The 14,197-nt window shown below is 31.1% G+C and overlaps 1 protein-coding gene across 1 annotated transcript; it reads right to left on the reverse strand.

Annotated features, from left to right (window-relative positions):
• Positions 1–582: 582 nt before the first annotated feature.
• LOC143148949 (odorant receptor 13a-like) lies at positions 583–11,441 on the reverse strand. The gene is made up of 6 exons (XM_076315797.1): positions 11,188–11,441; positions 8,880–9,234; positions 5,081–5,311; positions 4,724–4,837; positions 4,465–4,620; positions 583–633 (listed from the first exon to the last, which is right to left on the reverse strand). Exons 1-6 carry the CDS (start codon positions 11,439–11,441, stop codon positions 583–585), a joined length of 1,161 nt encoding a protein of 386 aa, XP_076171912.1.
• Between the last annotated feature and the right edge of the window lie 2,756 nt (positions 11,442–14,197).

Here is a 14,197-nt window from a genome sequence, read left to right on the forward strand (position 1 = left end):
TCAATATAATGTGTACACGTTTAACAACGTGTAAAAGTTAGCAACAATATAGAAAAAAGATGAAGAAAATTGAATTATTAATTAAAGTTGTTCGATTTGATATCTTCTAATTTACTGTACTTACATAATGGGAAAAGTGTCTAATTACTAACAAGTAATTTGTTAGTAATTATTTAATATTTTGACCATTATATTTAGTTCATCTGATTGTACATCACATTTTCACATGTTTTCTGTCTTTAAGTAATAAACTAAGTCTAATGTATGAAAAGACTTAATACAATAATTTTAGCAAAAAATCATAAATAAAGCGCATTTTAATCATTCTTTAGACTGTGAAACTGACTCAAGTGATATTCTAGATATCTTATTACGTAATATGTAAAGAATCGAAATAAAATAGAGTTGTATATTAAATCGAATTTCGGGGCGAAATACTTAGAAAGGATGTATCATTTCAAATTTGTATTGATTTGCATAACATTATCTTAGTGCAAACAAATGATCCGCTATCAATTTCCGGTCTGTAACCATATTCCAATACTTGTGTACTCGTACCCTTTGTGAAAAATAACTCGGTAATTAATACATTGCGTACAATACCGATATATAGGACGCAGAAGCTTTTAAAATCTAAAATTTTAAAATAATTCCATAATAGAAAAATGAGGTCGTGGATTTCCTTGAATTTATTAATTTAAAAATATTATAAGCATGCAATTAATAATAAAAAGAAATAAAATACAAATACATTTCGTCAATCTTAAAATAACACGCCAATATTGTGACATTTGAAAATCAAACGTGAACCGACACTTTGCATTGTTATGTGATTATTGTTATCATTTCTCTTTGTGATTAATAAAAATGTATGTACAAATCCTACAAACATCCGTAGTTCCATAGTAACTTAGTCCGTTCTATAGTTTAGGAATTTATATATTAAAGTTGTGTGTTAGAATGTCTTGATAAACATATAACCTGCAACAAGTGATTTTCAAGGTATGAATATTTGAGACACGGCCGACGATTAACGAAATTCAATGCATCAGCTTAAAGCTATAGTGAGTGTATAAACTATTCGTACAGCAGTCAATCAAGATAAACACTTTATAGAACTTTGTTTATTACAAAAAAATGTCTTAAATTTCAAATAAAATATTCTTAAATTTCATACATTTGCTTAAAGATCTCAAGAACAAATGTCATTAAAAATAAATTGTTTATTTATATTTTCTATGTGGATATTAACAAAAGTCTTGAATACGATCGAAAATACACGAGTAATAACTATTTGTACACTTCTAATTTTATGACAAAAACTGTTAATTTTTATACATAAAGAACATTTTATAGATAAAAAATTTGTTATTAGTATTTAATGGGATTGCCTTTTGGTTATATAATCGCTTTAAGTCTTCATGACATTAAACTTACTAACTTTTTGGTAATAATACTAGGAATTTTATTCCATTCTTTTGCAGTCCATTTTTTAAGCTGTTTTTTGAGGAAATATGGTAATTTCGAATTTTTTCTTCCAGATGACTCCACAAGTGCTTTATGACATTAATGTCTGGAAACTGTGGGAGAATTTGTAACCGGTGTGGTACATTATACAGGATCCATTGTCTTGTATTATAAGCATTATGCTCAGGATCATTATCTTATAAAAAATATAATCGTCCTGTAGTTGCATTTTGTTTGCACTAGCTCAAAGGTGTTCTTTTAAAATATCAATGTACACTCTATGGTCCTCGACAAATGAGCTTCGAGCAAAAGGCCAGAAAAACATTAACGGTGATAATCGCTCAGGCTGTCGAAGAACAAGAATCACCAAAGGAAACATCGAAAAGTACGCGAAACAATAAGAAATTAGCCAAAATCTTCGATTACAGTCAATGGTAACTTCTAGTTGGGCGTTAATATTATCAAGCCTAGAATTGAGTTCGGACCATACATCTATATTAATTGAATACTACGAAAACATATCATTCATAGAAATCACTTCCTCTCTAGATAACGGTACTATGATACCATCGATAGAACGAAGTGATCCAACCCCATTTGCACTTATACAGCCCCAAACAGTGACCAATTCTCCGCCATGTTTTACAATTACCTGCAAATATTCTTTCTCCTGCTCAGTCTCTTTTCTCCTTCACACCATATATCGTCCATCTGATTCAAATATGTTGAATTTACTCCCATCGGTGAATATTATGCAGTTCCACCAGCCGGTGTTAAATTGGAAAGGTATTTACTGAATTCTTTATTCCGATGTTCTTGTATGATTATCTTTACTTCTTTAGTGATAGTATTTAACTGTCTTTTGGTTTCTCTTGTTTTAAACTTTTGCCACTGTGCTTTAGCTTTCCTTTTTTGTCTTCTTTTTTGTAGTATAACAGTTGAATATAATAAATTAGGGTTTCTATTTTCTGTAAAGATGGTCGAGGACCAGACTGCTTGCCTTCTCGATATGTTCGGGTGTTTTTAGGTTATGGTACAATTCAGGTTTTCATCGATTATTGATTTAAAATTATCTCAGTTTGTAGTACTGTTATCTAGAGAGGAATTGATTTCTATGAGTAATATGTTTTCATAGTATTCGATTAATATAGGTGTATGGTCCGAACTCAGTTCTAGGCTTGATAATATTAACGCCCAACTGGAAGTTACCATTGACTGTAATCGAAGATTTTGGCTAATTTCTTATTGTTTCGCGTACTTTTGGATGTTTTCTATGGTGATTCCTGTTCTTGGACAGCCTGAGCGGTTATTGTCGTTAATGTTTTTCTGGTCTTTTGCTCGAAACTCATTTTTCGAGCGGTATACGAAAACGATGCTCACTCTATGTGTTATAACGTGGCTTCTAACGATTCAAATGTCATAAACTTTAACAAAATAGCAACGAAGGATGCATTTCTCGATGACTTAAGTTTTGTATATATGTCGCCACCAGTTCGGTTATTTTTGCGACAAACCTTGTACAGTACCGGTATGGATCAGTTTTAAAATTTCTAAAATAAGAATTTATTTATAATTTTCAAGATGTAACAGCACGTTTCAAGTCGAAAAGAAAAATTATTCTGAAAGGCCTATCCTTCTCGATGAATACGAAAAGAACAGTTAAACTTATTTTTAGTACATTGAAACTGTCGGAAATAGAAATTTGATTAGGCAGTCGGCTTTCATGAAACTAAATAAACACTGTATACTTTTTGTGATTCTTAATTAAATTCGAAACTAATATAATAATGGTTTAAACCTTTAAAGCGCTCTTAATTTTATGTGGCTTACATAGATAAGAGAAATGCTCCTAACATTAATCGCATAACAACCCTGGAAAATATAGTGTTTAAATATTCTTCCGAAATATTCTTTTTACTTCATCCTTAACATTGGTAATGGCAAAAATATTGTGTACTGTTATTTGAATTCGTTTCTCTACCTTCAAACAAAAAACAAAATATACCGAAAAAATCGAATTATAAAAATTTAAGGCAAACAAAATTTGTAACGGCCCACTAAGACTGTAAATTGTATGGTGATCAAGTTACGTGTTCTCTCTCTCTCTCTATACATAGTGTATCAAGATTTAACGGCCAACCGGTGCCGGAATGTTTTATAAGTAGAAATAAGAAAAAAGCTCTATAAAGATAGTTGAATAAATTCTTCATTAAAAAGTTATAACAAGAATATGAAATCATAACGAATTTCCTCTTAGTGCATTAGAGTGCAAGAGTAAGTTGATAATATTTACGTAATCTGTTTACGTACATTGTGTTTACTATTTGACATCATCAAAGGTAATGTAATTTTAATTAATTTCTTACCGTTACTGTTCTATTTTAAAACAATGGCCATACTTATCGACAGAGGACTGATATCGTTGAAAAATGGAGTTAAATTGTACAACTGATAGTTCTTTTTATTTAACATTTGAAAGTTCAAACAAGGCTTATTTCAGCTTACAAATGAGATGTGGATAGTGTTACATAGATACCAATATACATTTCGATTTTAATAAGACTCGGAATTGAATATTGCTTAATTAAATGTGTAGATTGTATTCTCTAAAGAAGGGAAGAATTTCGTTGTAATTTTATATTTTTTTAATAACTTTTTAATGAAATATTTATTTATAGGATTTTATTTATTTATATTTACTTATAGGATCTTCTTCTTTTATTTCTACTTATAGAACATACTAATACTGGTTGGCCATTGAATCCTGGGAGATTGTGTAAATTATAAAATTTGTAAAAAGAAAAATAATGTAGAAAACTTATGACATTTATCATTAGATAAAAGTTTAACATCGACATTCAAAAATACTAAAACTTCAAAGATGTAACATATTAGCGTATTATGCATTTTTATGAGCAATATGGATATACATATTTTGTATCTTCCTTATTTTATTTAATTATGGGAAAATTTAACCAATAACAAAGACAAGCTTACATTTGCAAAACCTTCCAATGACAAATCCGCAAATTTTCCAGCAGAGATTGTTAAACTCTTCTGTGATCGTATCATGAGAAGTAGTATGATGCGAGTATCACTTGGCTTTAAAAAATACCAAAGTGTCTCGTATGCTGCATTGTTAACTGATGTGCTCTGAAATCGAATAAATAATATATTTAAATACTTGTCAGCATTTTAATTACCGTGTAACCTGTCCAATGGCATTCATATTAACAATTTCTAATCACGTACTAACCTTATTGCTGACATATTCTCCAGCAAAGCAAAAAATAAACGCTTCCAACGTAATGGCGACATGAAAAAACAATATTTTTGTGACTGCTGTAAAGCCGTGATCCGCATTAAGCGACTACAGTAAGAAAGTCAAGTGAGATAAATGATTAAATGGATCATCATTTTTTCATTATTTATATTAAATATTAATAAATATTTAAATTATATTGTTTGTAATAAATTGAATTGAAGTAATAAAAGTATTTATTGTAATTCATAAGTACGCATTGCAAGAAATGAGCCAAGTATAGCGAACAAAAAGCTATCGAATTATTGAAAAAAATAATGAGTATAAGACTAGTTCAGTAATCTTACTTACAACTATTATTAAGAAGCCTGTACAACAAATACTAAATGTATTGCACAATAATTGCATCAATGCAATGTACGAAAAAAGATTCTCAATGTTCTTCGTGAAGATAATAATCTTATGATGTCTAGTGAATAACTGTTTGATGGTACTTTTCGGCAATCCATGTTTTGATATTTTAGTAGAAATTTCTGCTAGAGCTTGATGCATCATTTCTATTTGCCCTCCAACATGTAATATCTAAATATCTTTTATTATGAAACATTGAATATCTTAACAATTTTCCATTAATTAACACGATGTCTTTAACATTGGTTGATGTAAAAATATTGAAACATTATAAGATAAAAGACTTTTTAAATCATGTAGGTATAATATAGATAAGTGTCTAAATTATGAACATTTGCTTTTAAGAGGAAATCTTGATCTCCAAGTTTCTAAAAATGCGCAAACATTTATTTACCTATACTCGATTAACCAGACATTTATTTTCAAATTTTTGTTTATTCAATCAGTTATTAGTTTACCCAATATTACAAAATACAAATACTTTGAGACACGACGATGTGCACATTATTACCAGAAATACGACAAAAAATATCAGTAGAATATGGTCAGAATCTATAAGAGACGTATTCAATTTTAACGAACGTTTAGTTTAATGTATTAATTTTATAATATGATAAAATAATAAAATATGAAAAAGTAATCTTATTTTTACATTTGTAAAAATAGGTTCACATTTGTATCAATACCTACGACAAATCGTTTTGATAAAGTGCCGATCACTGGGCTAAATAATTTCAATAGCATATATATTTTTTAAAAATATTAGAACATACTACAGTAAATTCTTTCTTTCAAAATTAAAGTAGGATTTATTGTATATCCCAGTCATTTTATCGCGCGGCTAGTTATATACGCTGCCAAACATACATACTAGAGATAGTATGCCGAGAAACATTTGTCCTTGCGTACAAACACTTTAACTGTTTGTACAATAATTCATCGGTAAAAAAATACACGCTCTCGAGTTCATGCGGAACTTTTTAATCCGATGAGAAAAATGAACGATTTAAATCAAGAGTAAATGCAACAGCTAGAGAACAACTTTAATATTTCTCATTCTATCTTTATAAAAGTATTATCAATTAATTCCCCAATAAAAGTGAGACCAAACTAAGTTGTATTTTGATTATATTCATTCATACGTCTCATTTTTATTGTGAGAATTTTGTAAATTATTGACAATATTCTCATTAAGATAGAATGAGAAATATCAAAGTTTTTAATTTACATTGATGGCGGTCAATGGTTTTTTAAATCCACAGCTGCCGACCATTCGAGCCGAGGAATGTAAACAATGGTGAGGATAATTCGATACGTTTTATAGAGAGAAAACGCAGTTTTATCGAGGGATTACTATATCTCAATAACGAGATCTCAGTTTGCAAAATGAGAAAAGACTTTTTCTTTTACAAGCGTATTATAGGCCACAGCAAGCCAGAAAAATGAAGGATTAATCGGATAATCGAAATCCAAGGAGAAATAATTCATATAAATCATATTTTGCGCATAAAATAAACTCTATATATGGTAAAAAATGTAACCCGTTTCTCAATACATCTATTACGTATGGTTTATTTTAAGAGTAATTAAATTATAGTTATAGAAGTTTTTGTATTATATTCTTAAATATTTTTCTAAATATAATCTTATTACTTTTGATCATGTTGCATCAATTATGAAATATTCTTACAAAATTTGGATCAATAATTATCCAATTGTTTGTGTTTTCCAAGTTGGAAACATTGTTCTTTGCTCGTTTATTATATTTAAAATAAACATTTATTTATTTATGTTCTATCGTAATGCTCAGTTACGTGAGAATAATGGTATTGATTGAACATTTTTACGAATTTTTACAAATTTCCAATCTTACGAAGATTAAAATTAAAATACATACTTTTAGTACTCCGGATAATGAGATCCCGAGATGTACCGAGACCGTGGATAGTCAAGACGTTGGATAATCGAACCCCGGTTAATCGAGGTCTTGCTATATTCAATAAATGTTTTATTTACGTGCAGTATAATGTACCGTTCAACGTTAATGTGCCGCGTGTATGGATTTACAACTTTATACATTGATGCTATTCAAACGAGGCCTCGTGAGACCTTTGCGGTTCGCCCAATTTCGCCTAAACGTGACACTGATACTTCTGGAAGCTTGCTCACAATGGAGGTACTTCCTTTTCATCGTGACAACCTTTTCATGGTTGCCTATCAAGCATCGGGTGGTTTTCTGACAACATATGTTGTCTAGGAAAGAAATGGTTGGAAGGAGCAGTAGGCACGTGATGAGTCTCTACTCTAAACAATGTTGCTATAAAGTGTTGTCATTGTCAGTATCACGAGGTTATCGTTTACTTGGTTCGAACGATTCTATTCGTGTCATCACAAATACACAAAAGATGCAAAGCACGTTTCGATTCCTAACTGGTAGAATGCACGTGATTGATCTCGGTCTACCAATACGAAATTTCGTATCTTCCGTACACCTATAGTAGCATAAACAAAATAGTTTAAACCGAGTATACATCGTGACCTTCAAGACCGTTATTTTCTTGTTAGAAAACTCTTATCGAATTAAAATCCATAAAAATGTGAGACGCTGGTAAAAAAAAATGAGAACTGTTGTTTTACAGCTGAAAATAATGTTTACATTATTATGTATTTCACTTTGAACCAGACACAAATGTTTAGAAAAATGTCTGCGCATCTTTAAAACTAGAGAATGAATATCAATGATTTCACTAAACAAACAAAAGTAAATTTTAACAACAACACTTAAATACTATTTTCTATAGGATATCTTCAGAACATGTGACACAACTTGAGGCATGAATTCGACGAACAAAAATATTAAAAGAACTTAAAGATTAATTGTCTTGTTTGATTGTGTCTTCAAGTTACAGGCACTGTTGTATTTCAATAACTTTCGTTACAAACTAAGCCAGCACAGATTTTTTATAAAGTCTTTCTCCAAAGAAAATCTTCCAAATGTCTTCTCATTGACCTTCTGATATACATATTTTAAAATTTCTGGCACTATTCTGATTCGTTAATAATCTTTCTTGACACATTAACGGAAACATTCAACATTATCTAGCGTTGTACTGTAAATCGTAGACTTTAGGACCCCTAGGATGAATCTATTTATTTAAAATACGTCTTGCTAAACAACTAAAAACCACGCACGACACATCTTTCTGTAATTCATTTGACTCGTTGCTTAAAAAACAGGTGTACCATTTGTTAATTAATCTTTTTCAGTTATAAAAAATTATCTGGGTTATAAAATTAAAGGGGCGTTAATTCCATTAACTGTTAAGTTAATAATTATTATTATTCGTATTCAAAAAATAGACTGGAGTGATTTACACAATAATATAAATCTGTTTACAAGCCAGTTAATAATATCACATAGGACGTCTAGCGTTGCTTATATGCCCGGTGTAACAGTTACGGTCAATTTGCAATGAGAATTGTTGAAATACAAAAATATCTACAACTCGAAAATAAGTTCAAAGAGCATAAATATTTATATGGACATTTTTCATTATTTTTGCGTGCTGAATTTACTCATAAAATTACGCTGCCATGTTTCGATACACTCTATGTATACAAAAATTTATAAACCCCTTTGTCAACTTCCATATAAAATTATTTTGTTTTAATGCAAATAGTGCATCATTTAAAAGATAGAAATAAATAAGATTGACAAATTTTGGCTTTACACACTTACCAGGGAAATTATTAAAGCATCTAACATTCCAATGGCAGAAGCAGTAAACATTAGTTGTAAAAATTGTGCAAATAATACACATTCATATGTCGGTGATTTATAACTCGCAAATGGAAATTCCATTTTCATCAACAATTCTCGAGATTTTGTACTAAAATTGTCAGCTTCCACTTTACGAAAAGTTTCGATACACACACTGCTATAAGCAAAAACTGCAAGAACGTATACACCTATAATTAACTGCGAACATCGATTCGACAGATCAGCTTTACTTATCATGGTGTTTATATTAAGTTTAGTAGTGGAAGAATTAGTCCAATCAGCAGCCATTGCAGTTAAAATATTCTTGAATAATCTGTAAAATATTATTGCATATAAAGCAAATCTATAAGTAACCAATAGAAGCTTCAAGCGACCTTCTTCATCCCCTAAAAATTAATCGATATTTCGTAATTTAACCTATATACTATAAAAATGATCTTCATCTTAAAGAAATTTGATCATTGTCTTATTAATGATCAAATTAGCTTGCATCTGTAATGTATCCACAGTGATTGCCGTACAATAATTTCCCGTACAGTAAACATTGATTGATATACACACAATTAGATTTTTTCGCATTAATATTCTTTTCAATAGAAATTATAGAAATCATAATTTTTAAATCTGGGATTTGCATGTAGGAACATATATTACACGTTCCTCTCGTTGCATAAAAAAATATACTAACACCAACGTATTTGTAAAAGTATATTGAGTCTGAAATAGATTTAATTAAAATATTTGTAATAATATTTGGCCACAAATAGTATCAATTTAATTGTAACATCATTTCAGACGTAACTTTAAAACAAAAGAATAATAAAAACAGTTTGTAAAAACGTATGTTCCATCTATACGTCGTTATTTTCAAATTTTAGTACTTGAAATACTTCGCTTACTTTTGTTTAATAGTCACCTTACATCGATATACAATTGACACTGCTGCAGAGAGTGAAATAAGTGTCTATTATTAGTCACCAAGATTACGAATGAAGTACCAAGTATTATTTGTAGATGATTGAATAACTTTTTGTCAATTTCGTTTGAACTGAAAAGATGACAACACTATGTTCCAGTGTTAGTACCTTCGTAAATCTCAGTGTGATAGTGAGAAACTTGCCATTTGGTAAATTTAAATTTTAAGTGGCATAAACGGACAATATCCAATTTAAAATAACCAAAGTTGATAGAAATTACCTCGTTACCGATAAAATAAATAACAACTTAAAAGCTGTGACAAGTTTAATGGAAACTGAAAATTCAATAACTAGAGGTTGAACATAAATTACAATGAAGAATTGTAAAATTTGTCTACCTAACCATCTGCTAACAAATAACTTTAACTTTAACTTTAACTATAATTCCAAAAGTGACCGATAAACCTTCAGAAAACGCAGCAGTTGAAACCGAAAAACCTCATTGCTTAAAAAACAGTTACGGTATTAATTACTAATACCTCCACCAATGTAAATACATCGAAGCCCAAATTATTGAGTTCCTGATTAAACTACTGAAAGACATAGCTAATGAAAAATTTACTTTACAGCAATTACAAAGCAATCATGATCCTAGCAAATACCACAGAAATTGATAATAAATTATTCCTAACGTCAAAAATAAAAAATTTACTAATAGCATCAGCTAAAAACACAGAATAAATAACTAACATTCTTCTCGAACAAACTAAACTCTTAAGCCAGCAGTCAACTCAATTCGATACAAATCAACAAAATGATAGAACTTCTTACACTTATGCTTAACAACAAACAACAACGAATATATTGAAAATTGCAATTTGGAATATAAATAAATTACAACAAGGATTGAAAGAAATGAAATGCGTAAGATCTTAGGATGAAATCTATAATAGACGAAATCAAACAGCTATGTGGCAGATACAAAGCAAGGTTAACAAACCCCCCTAGCAATTTAACTAACAATAAGCAGCTATTTTGTAAACCTACCCAGAAGACTATGCAGAAAACCTCCAAGTGACTTTCTATCACCATGACACATGTCATACCCACTGTACAGTTGTTAATTATTGAGAAAGTATATTCAAAATTACACCACCGCTGGAACAATGTACCAAATGTCCTCATTGGACAAATTGTAAAGCACCATGAAGATAATTAGAAAAAAAAGAAAAAAATCTCTTTTTGTAAAACAAAATATATAATATTTTCACATCACATTCTATATCATTCTATTTTATAATATTTTTTAACTATATATAACACTTTTAAATTTATACAGTGCAACTTACCCACGTTTATTCCAGAAGGTAATCAGCTTAAAGAGTAGCAAACTGTATGGCAAAGTAGTGCTTACACCCTCCACTAGATTTGTTAGATTGTCAAAATTGAGATGCTTTTTTATATACCAATATTGAAATATTTGTGCCGATATCATGATTATTATCCAAATAAATCGAAATATATTTTCATACGATGATGGCCAGATTCCAGTCAATCGTAGACCAATTTCTACTGGGCGACTAACACTGTTAATTGAAATCATTCTGGATAAAATTAACATTTCATTTGTTTTAAAAATTGGAGATTTAATCAAACAATTTTTTTACTTCTGTATATTATTGCAAATATTATGTCTGAAATTGGTCATATGCAGACGACCAAACTTAGTATACTAAAGATATCTTCAAACCAATATAGGGCTACTTCTAGTGAATCGACTACGTTCTCATAAAGTATTCACATCTTCTGAAGAGAATGCAAAGACCAAAGTTGCAAGTAAAATACATAAATATATGATGAAAAGAAAAGCAAAAGTTACAAATCCACAGTTTCTTCCTTCTGGAATCAAACTTGCAAAATTTGTTATTTATACACCCTTCTGTGATTTCCTGAAAGAACATAAAATGTTAAAGAAACAGACCACGCGAGAAATCATGATAGAAACAGTTTACTACCTAATGTTAGGAGAGACGAACACTCTATCAAAAAGGAAATTTGCAAATAAGAAGAGACGTAGGTCCAGAAATTCTTCAAGTATAATGCATGTAGTAAGATAAACATGTAGTGTAAAAAAAATATATATTTCAAGTACAAGGTATGTACACGTTAGACACTTTTACAAAAGGCAGGTTTTGCAAACTACTATTGCAAAAAAGTCACGTTTGTTAGGGAAAAAAGTATTCGACAAGATTTTTCTTCATTTTCAAAAAAATAGAATACAATTTGAATTTCTTGCATTAGAGACTTATCAAGATAGTTCAACATTTTCAATTTCTGAATTAATATGTTTCATCCTACGTCATGAATAATGGATCGGCTCGAGTGATTTTCATATACGAATTCAGCTTGGATATTAATGCTGCGTCGATAACGGATAAAATTTATTCAATATTTGGAAAATATGGTAGAAAATACTCTCTGTGTAGCTGAGTAAATCAACAGCTGACTATGTATATAGTAAATCATTCTAATAATTTATACAGATTTTGTTGATATATCAAAAAACATAAACGTTAAACTTACTTTTAAGAACAAATAATCATTTAATTAGGTAGACCGTTTGGAAAACACAAAATAACTATAATTTTGTTACACATGGTATACAAAAAATTTAAATCTATTAACGCTGTGGATCCCCCCACATTTTGAAGCAACTTTATTATCTCTTTTGGCGCTGATTTATGAAATGTTCTAATTTTTATTTATTGGTTAAGTTCGTACCCTTTTTGTATAATTTAAGTTTTGAATTTTTATTCGTTTTAAATTGTCTTTCTCTACTGTATAAAATTCTAGCAGGGTATCTTTGATAGTCTTCTGTAATTTTTAAAAATGAAGTGATTTAACTGTTCATTCCAGAATAATTATTTCTGGATTTCTTTCAACAGAACATTTACTTACATTTACTATCATAAAGTCATAGTTTTTGCGAAACAGTTATTAATGGTAACTGTACACTTTTAGTCTATTATTACAATATTACAATCTACAGATATATATATTTTTCCATTTTCAGTTAAATACATCCATGAGAATTATTCACCGGTTTTACAACAAACCAAGACTCTTACCCGAAAAGAAAGACTTGTTTTTAATGGCCGAGAACGTACAAGGTACAGTTAACTAGATCAACTTCTAAGAAATAAAACGCAAGCCCAAGTAAGTATATTCCTTTTGCTTTAAAAAAAGAAAAGGTCAAAAAGAATCGTTCGTTCCAAGAAGACCAAATTTTTAGGAGACCAAAAAGTTCAATTCTAATCTACCGTAATTTTACAGGTTATAAGATTTTCAAATAAAGCCCAACACACGATACGTATCGTACAGTCGTTCAAATGATTCTATCCATAGCAATACAGATGCACATTAGACGTTAAGCCTAACATGTTACGCTAACATCACATTAGTGCAGGTTGCTAGAGGCCATTGTGACAGGGTCGTCCAAGGGGTCGAGAACGATGCTCGGGGCATCGTCAAACACATCAGGGAGATCAGCTTTTTTTACGTGGAGGAAATTCAGCACTACCAGATGCGAAGCCTGCGTACTGAAACCCCCACGGTGATCATACTTCCACGATTTCAAAGAGACACCATGTCCGGATAGTACTTGCTCCAATCGGTAGATGAATCTGCCAAAACCTCTGCCCAGCTACTCTTGCAGCAGCATGAACTTTTCCGTCTAATCGTATTTTACGTGCCTGTACTCGCCCCGAAGGCTTAGCAAACGCGGTCTCCATGGGCGTGGAACTGAGATACGCTCAATTAGTGTGTCCGTGCGAAATACTTTCACGTGAACTATCAATTTCACACAGAAGTGCAAGTTCCACTCATCCCTTTTGGTGTAGGTAAGACTTTCCTAAATCTCTACCGGCTCTGCTGATCGGTATCCGAGCTGATAGCACAGATCACCCATCGAGGTATTTGCAACTTCTAGCCAGTTCATACTACTGGTGGAGTTGTCGCAATATTATGCTCCCCATTGAGCCAACTCGGATACATGGGGTCGTGCAGTAGCACGGATTGCTGGGCCTGGCGAAGAGGGGGATCGGCTTGGAATTGGCGCTCCATAAGACCGAGGTGTTGACGATATACGCATCTTTTTGACCGAAGCCGCCATTCCCACCTGATACACGTGTGTAAGACCTCTGTTGAGGTGAAATCCCGACAGCTACTGACATTTTGAGGGACATTTTGACAGCCTGGCCCGACGATTGAAAAGGATAGCCGGTGCTCTAAGCTGCCCCCCCCCCCCCCCCCCTCAAACTTGAGGGGTCCAAGATGCTGAGTTTACCGCCTCTACACGAG

Source organism: Ptiloglossa arizonensis, chromosome 7, assembly GCF_051014685.1.
Source record: "Ptiloglossa arizonensis isolate GNS036 chromosome 7, iyPtiAriz1_principal, whole genome shotgun sequence".
Lineage (NCBI taxonomy): Eukaryota > Metazoa > Arthropoda > Insecta > Hymenoptera > Colletidae > Ptiloglossa > Ptiloglossa arizonensis.

Coding starts and splice junctions, on each gene's coding strand:
- LOC143148949 (XM_076315797.1), bottom strand. CDS start 11,441: ATGATTTCAATTAACAGTGTTAGTCGCCCAGTAGAAATTGGTCTACGA. Junction 5,312..8,879: donor ATGCTTTAATAATTTCCCTG/GTAAGTGTGTAA, acceptor AAAGATATTTAG/ATATTACATGTTGGAGGGCA. Junction 634..4,464: donor CATTGGAAGGTTTTGCAAAT/GTAAGCTTGTCT, acceptor TTAAAATTTTAG/ATTTTAAAAGCTTCTGCGTC.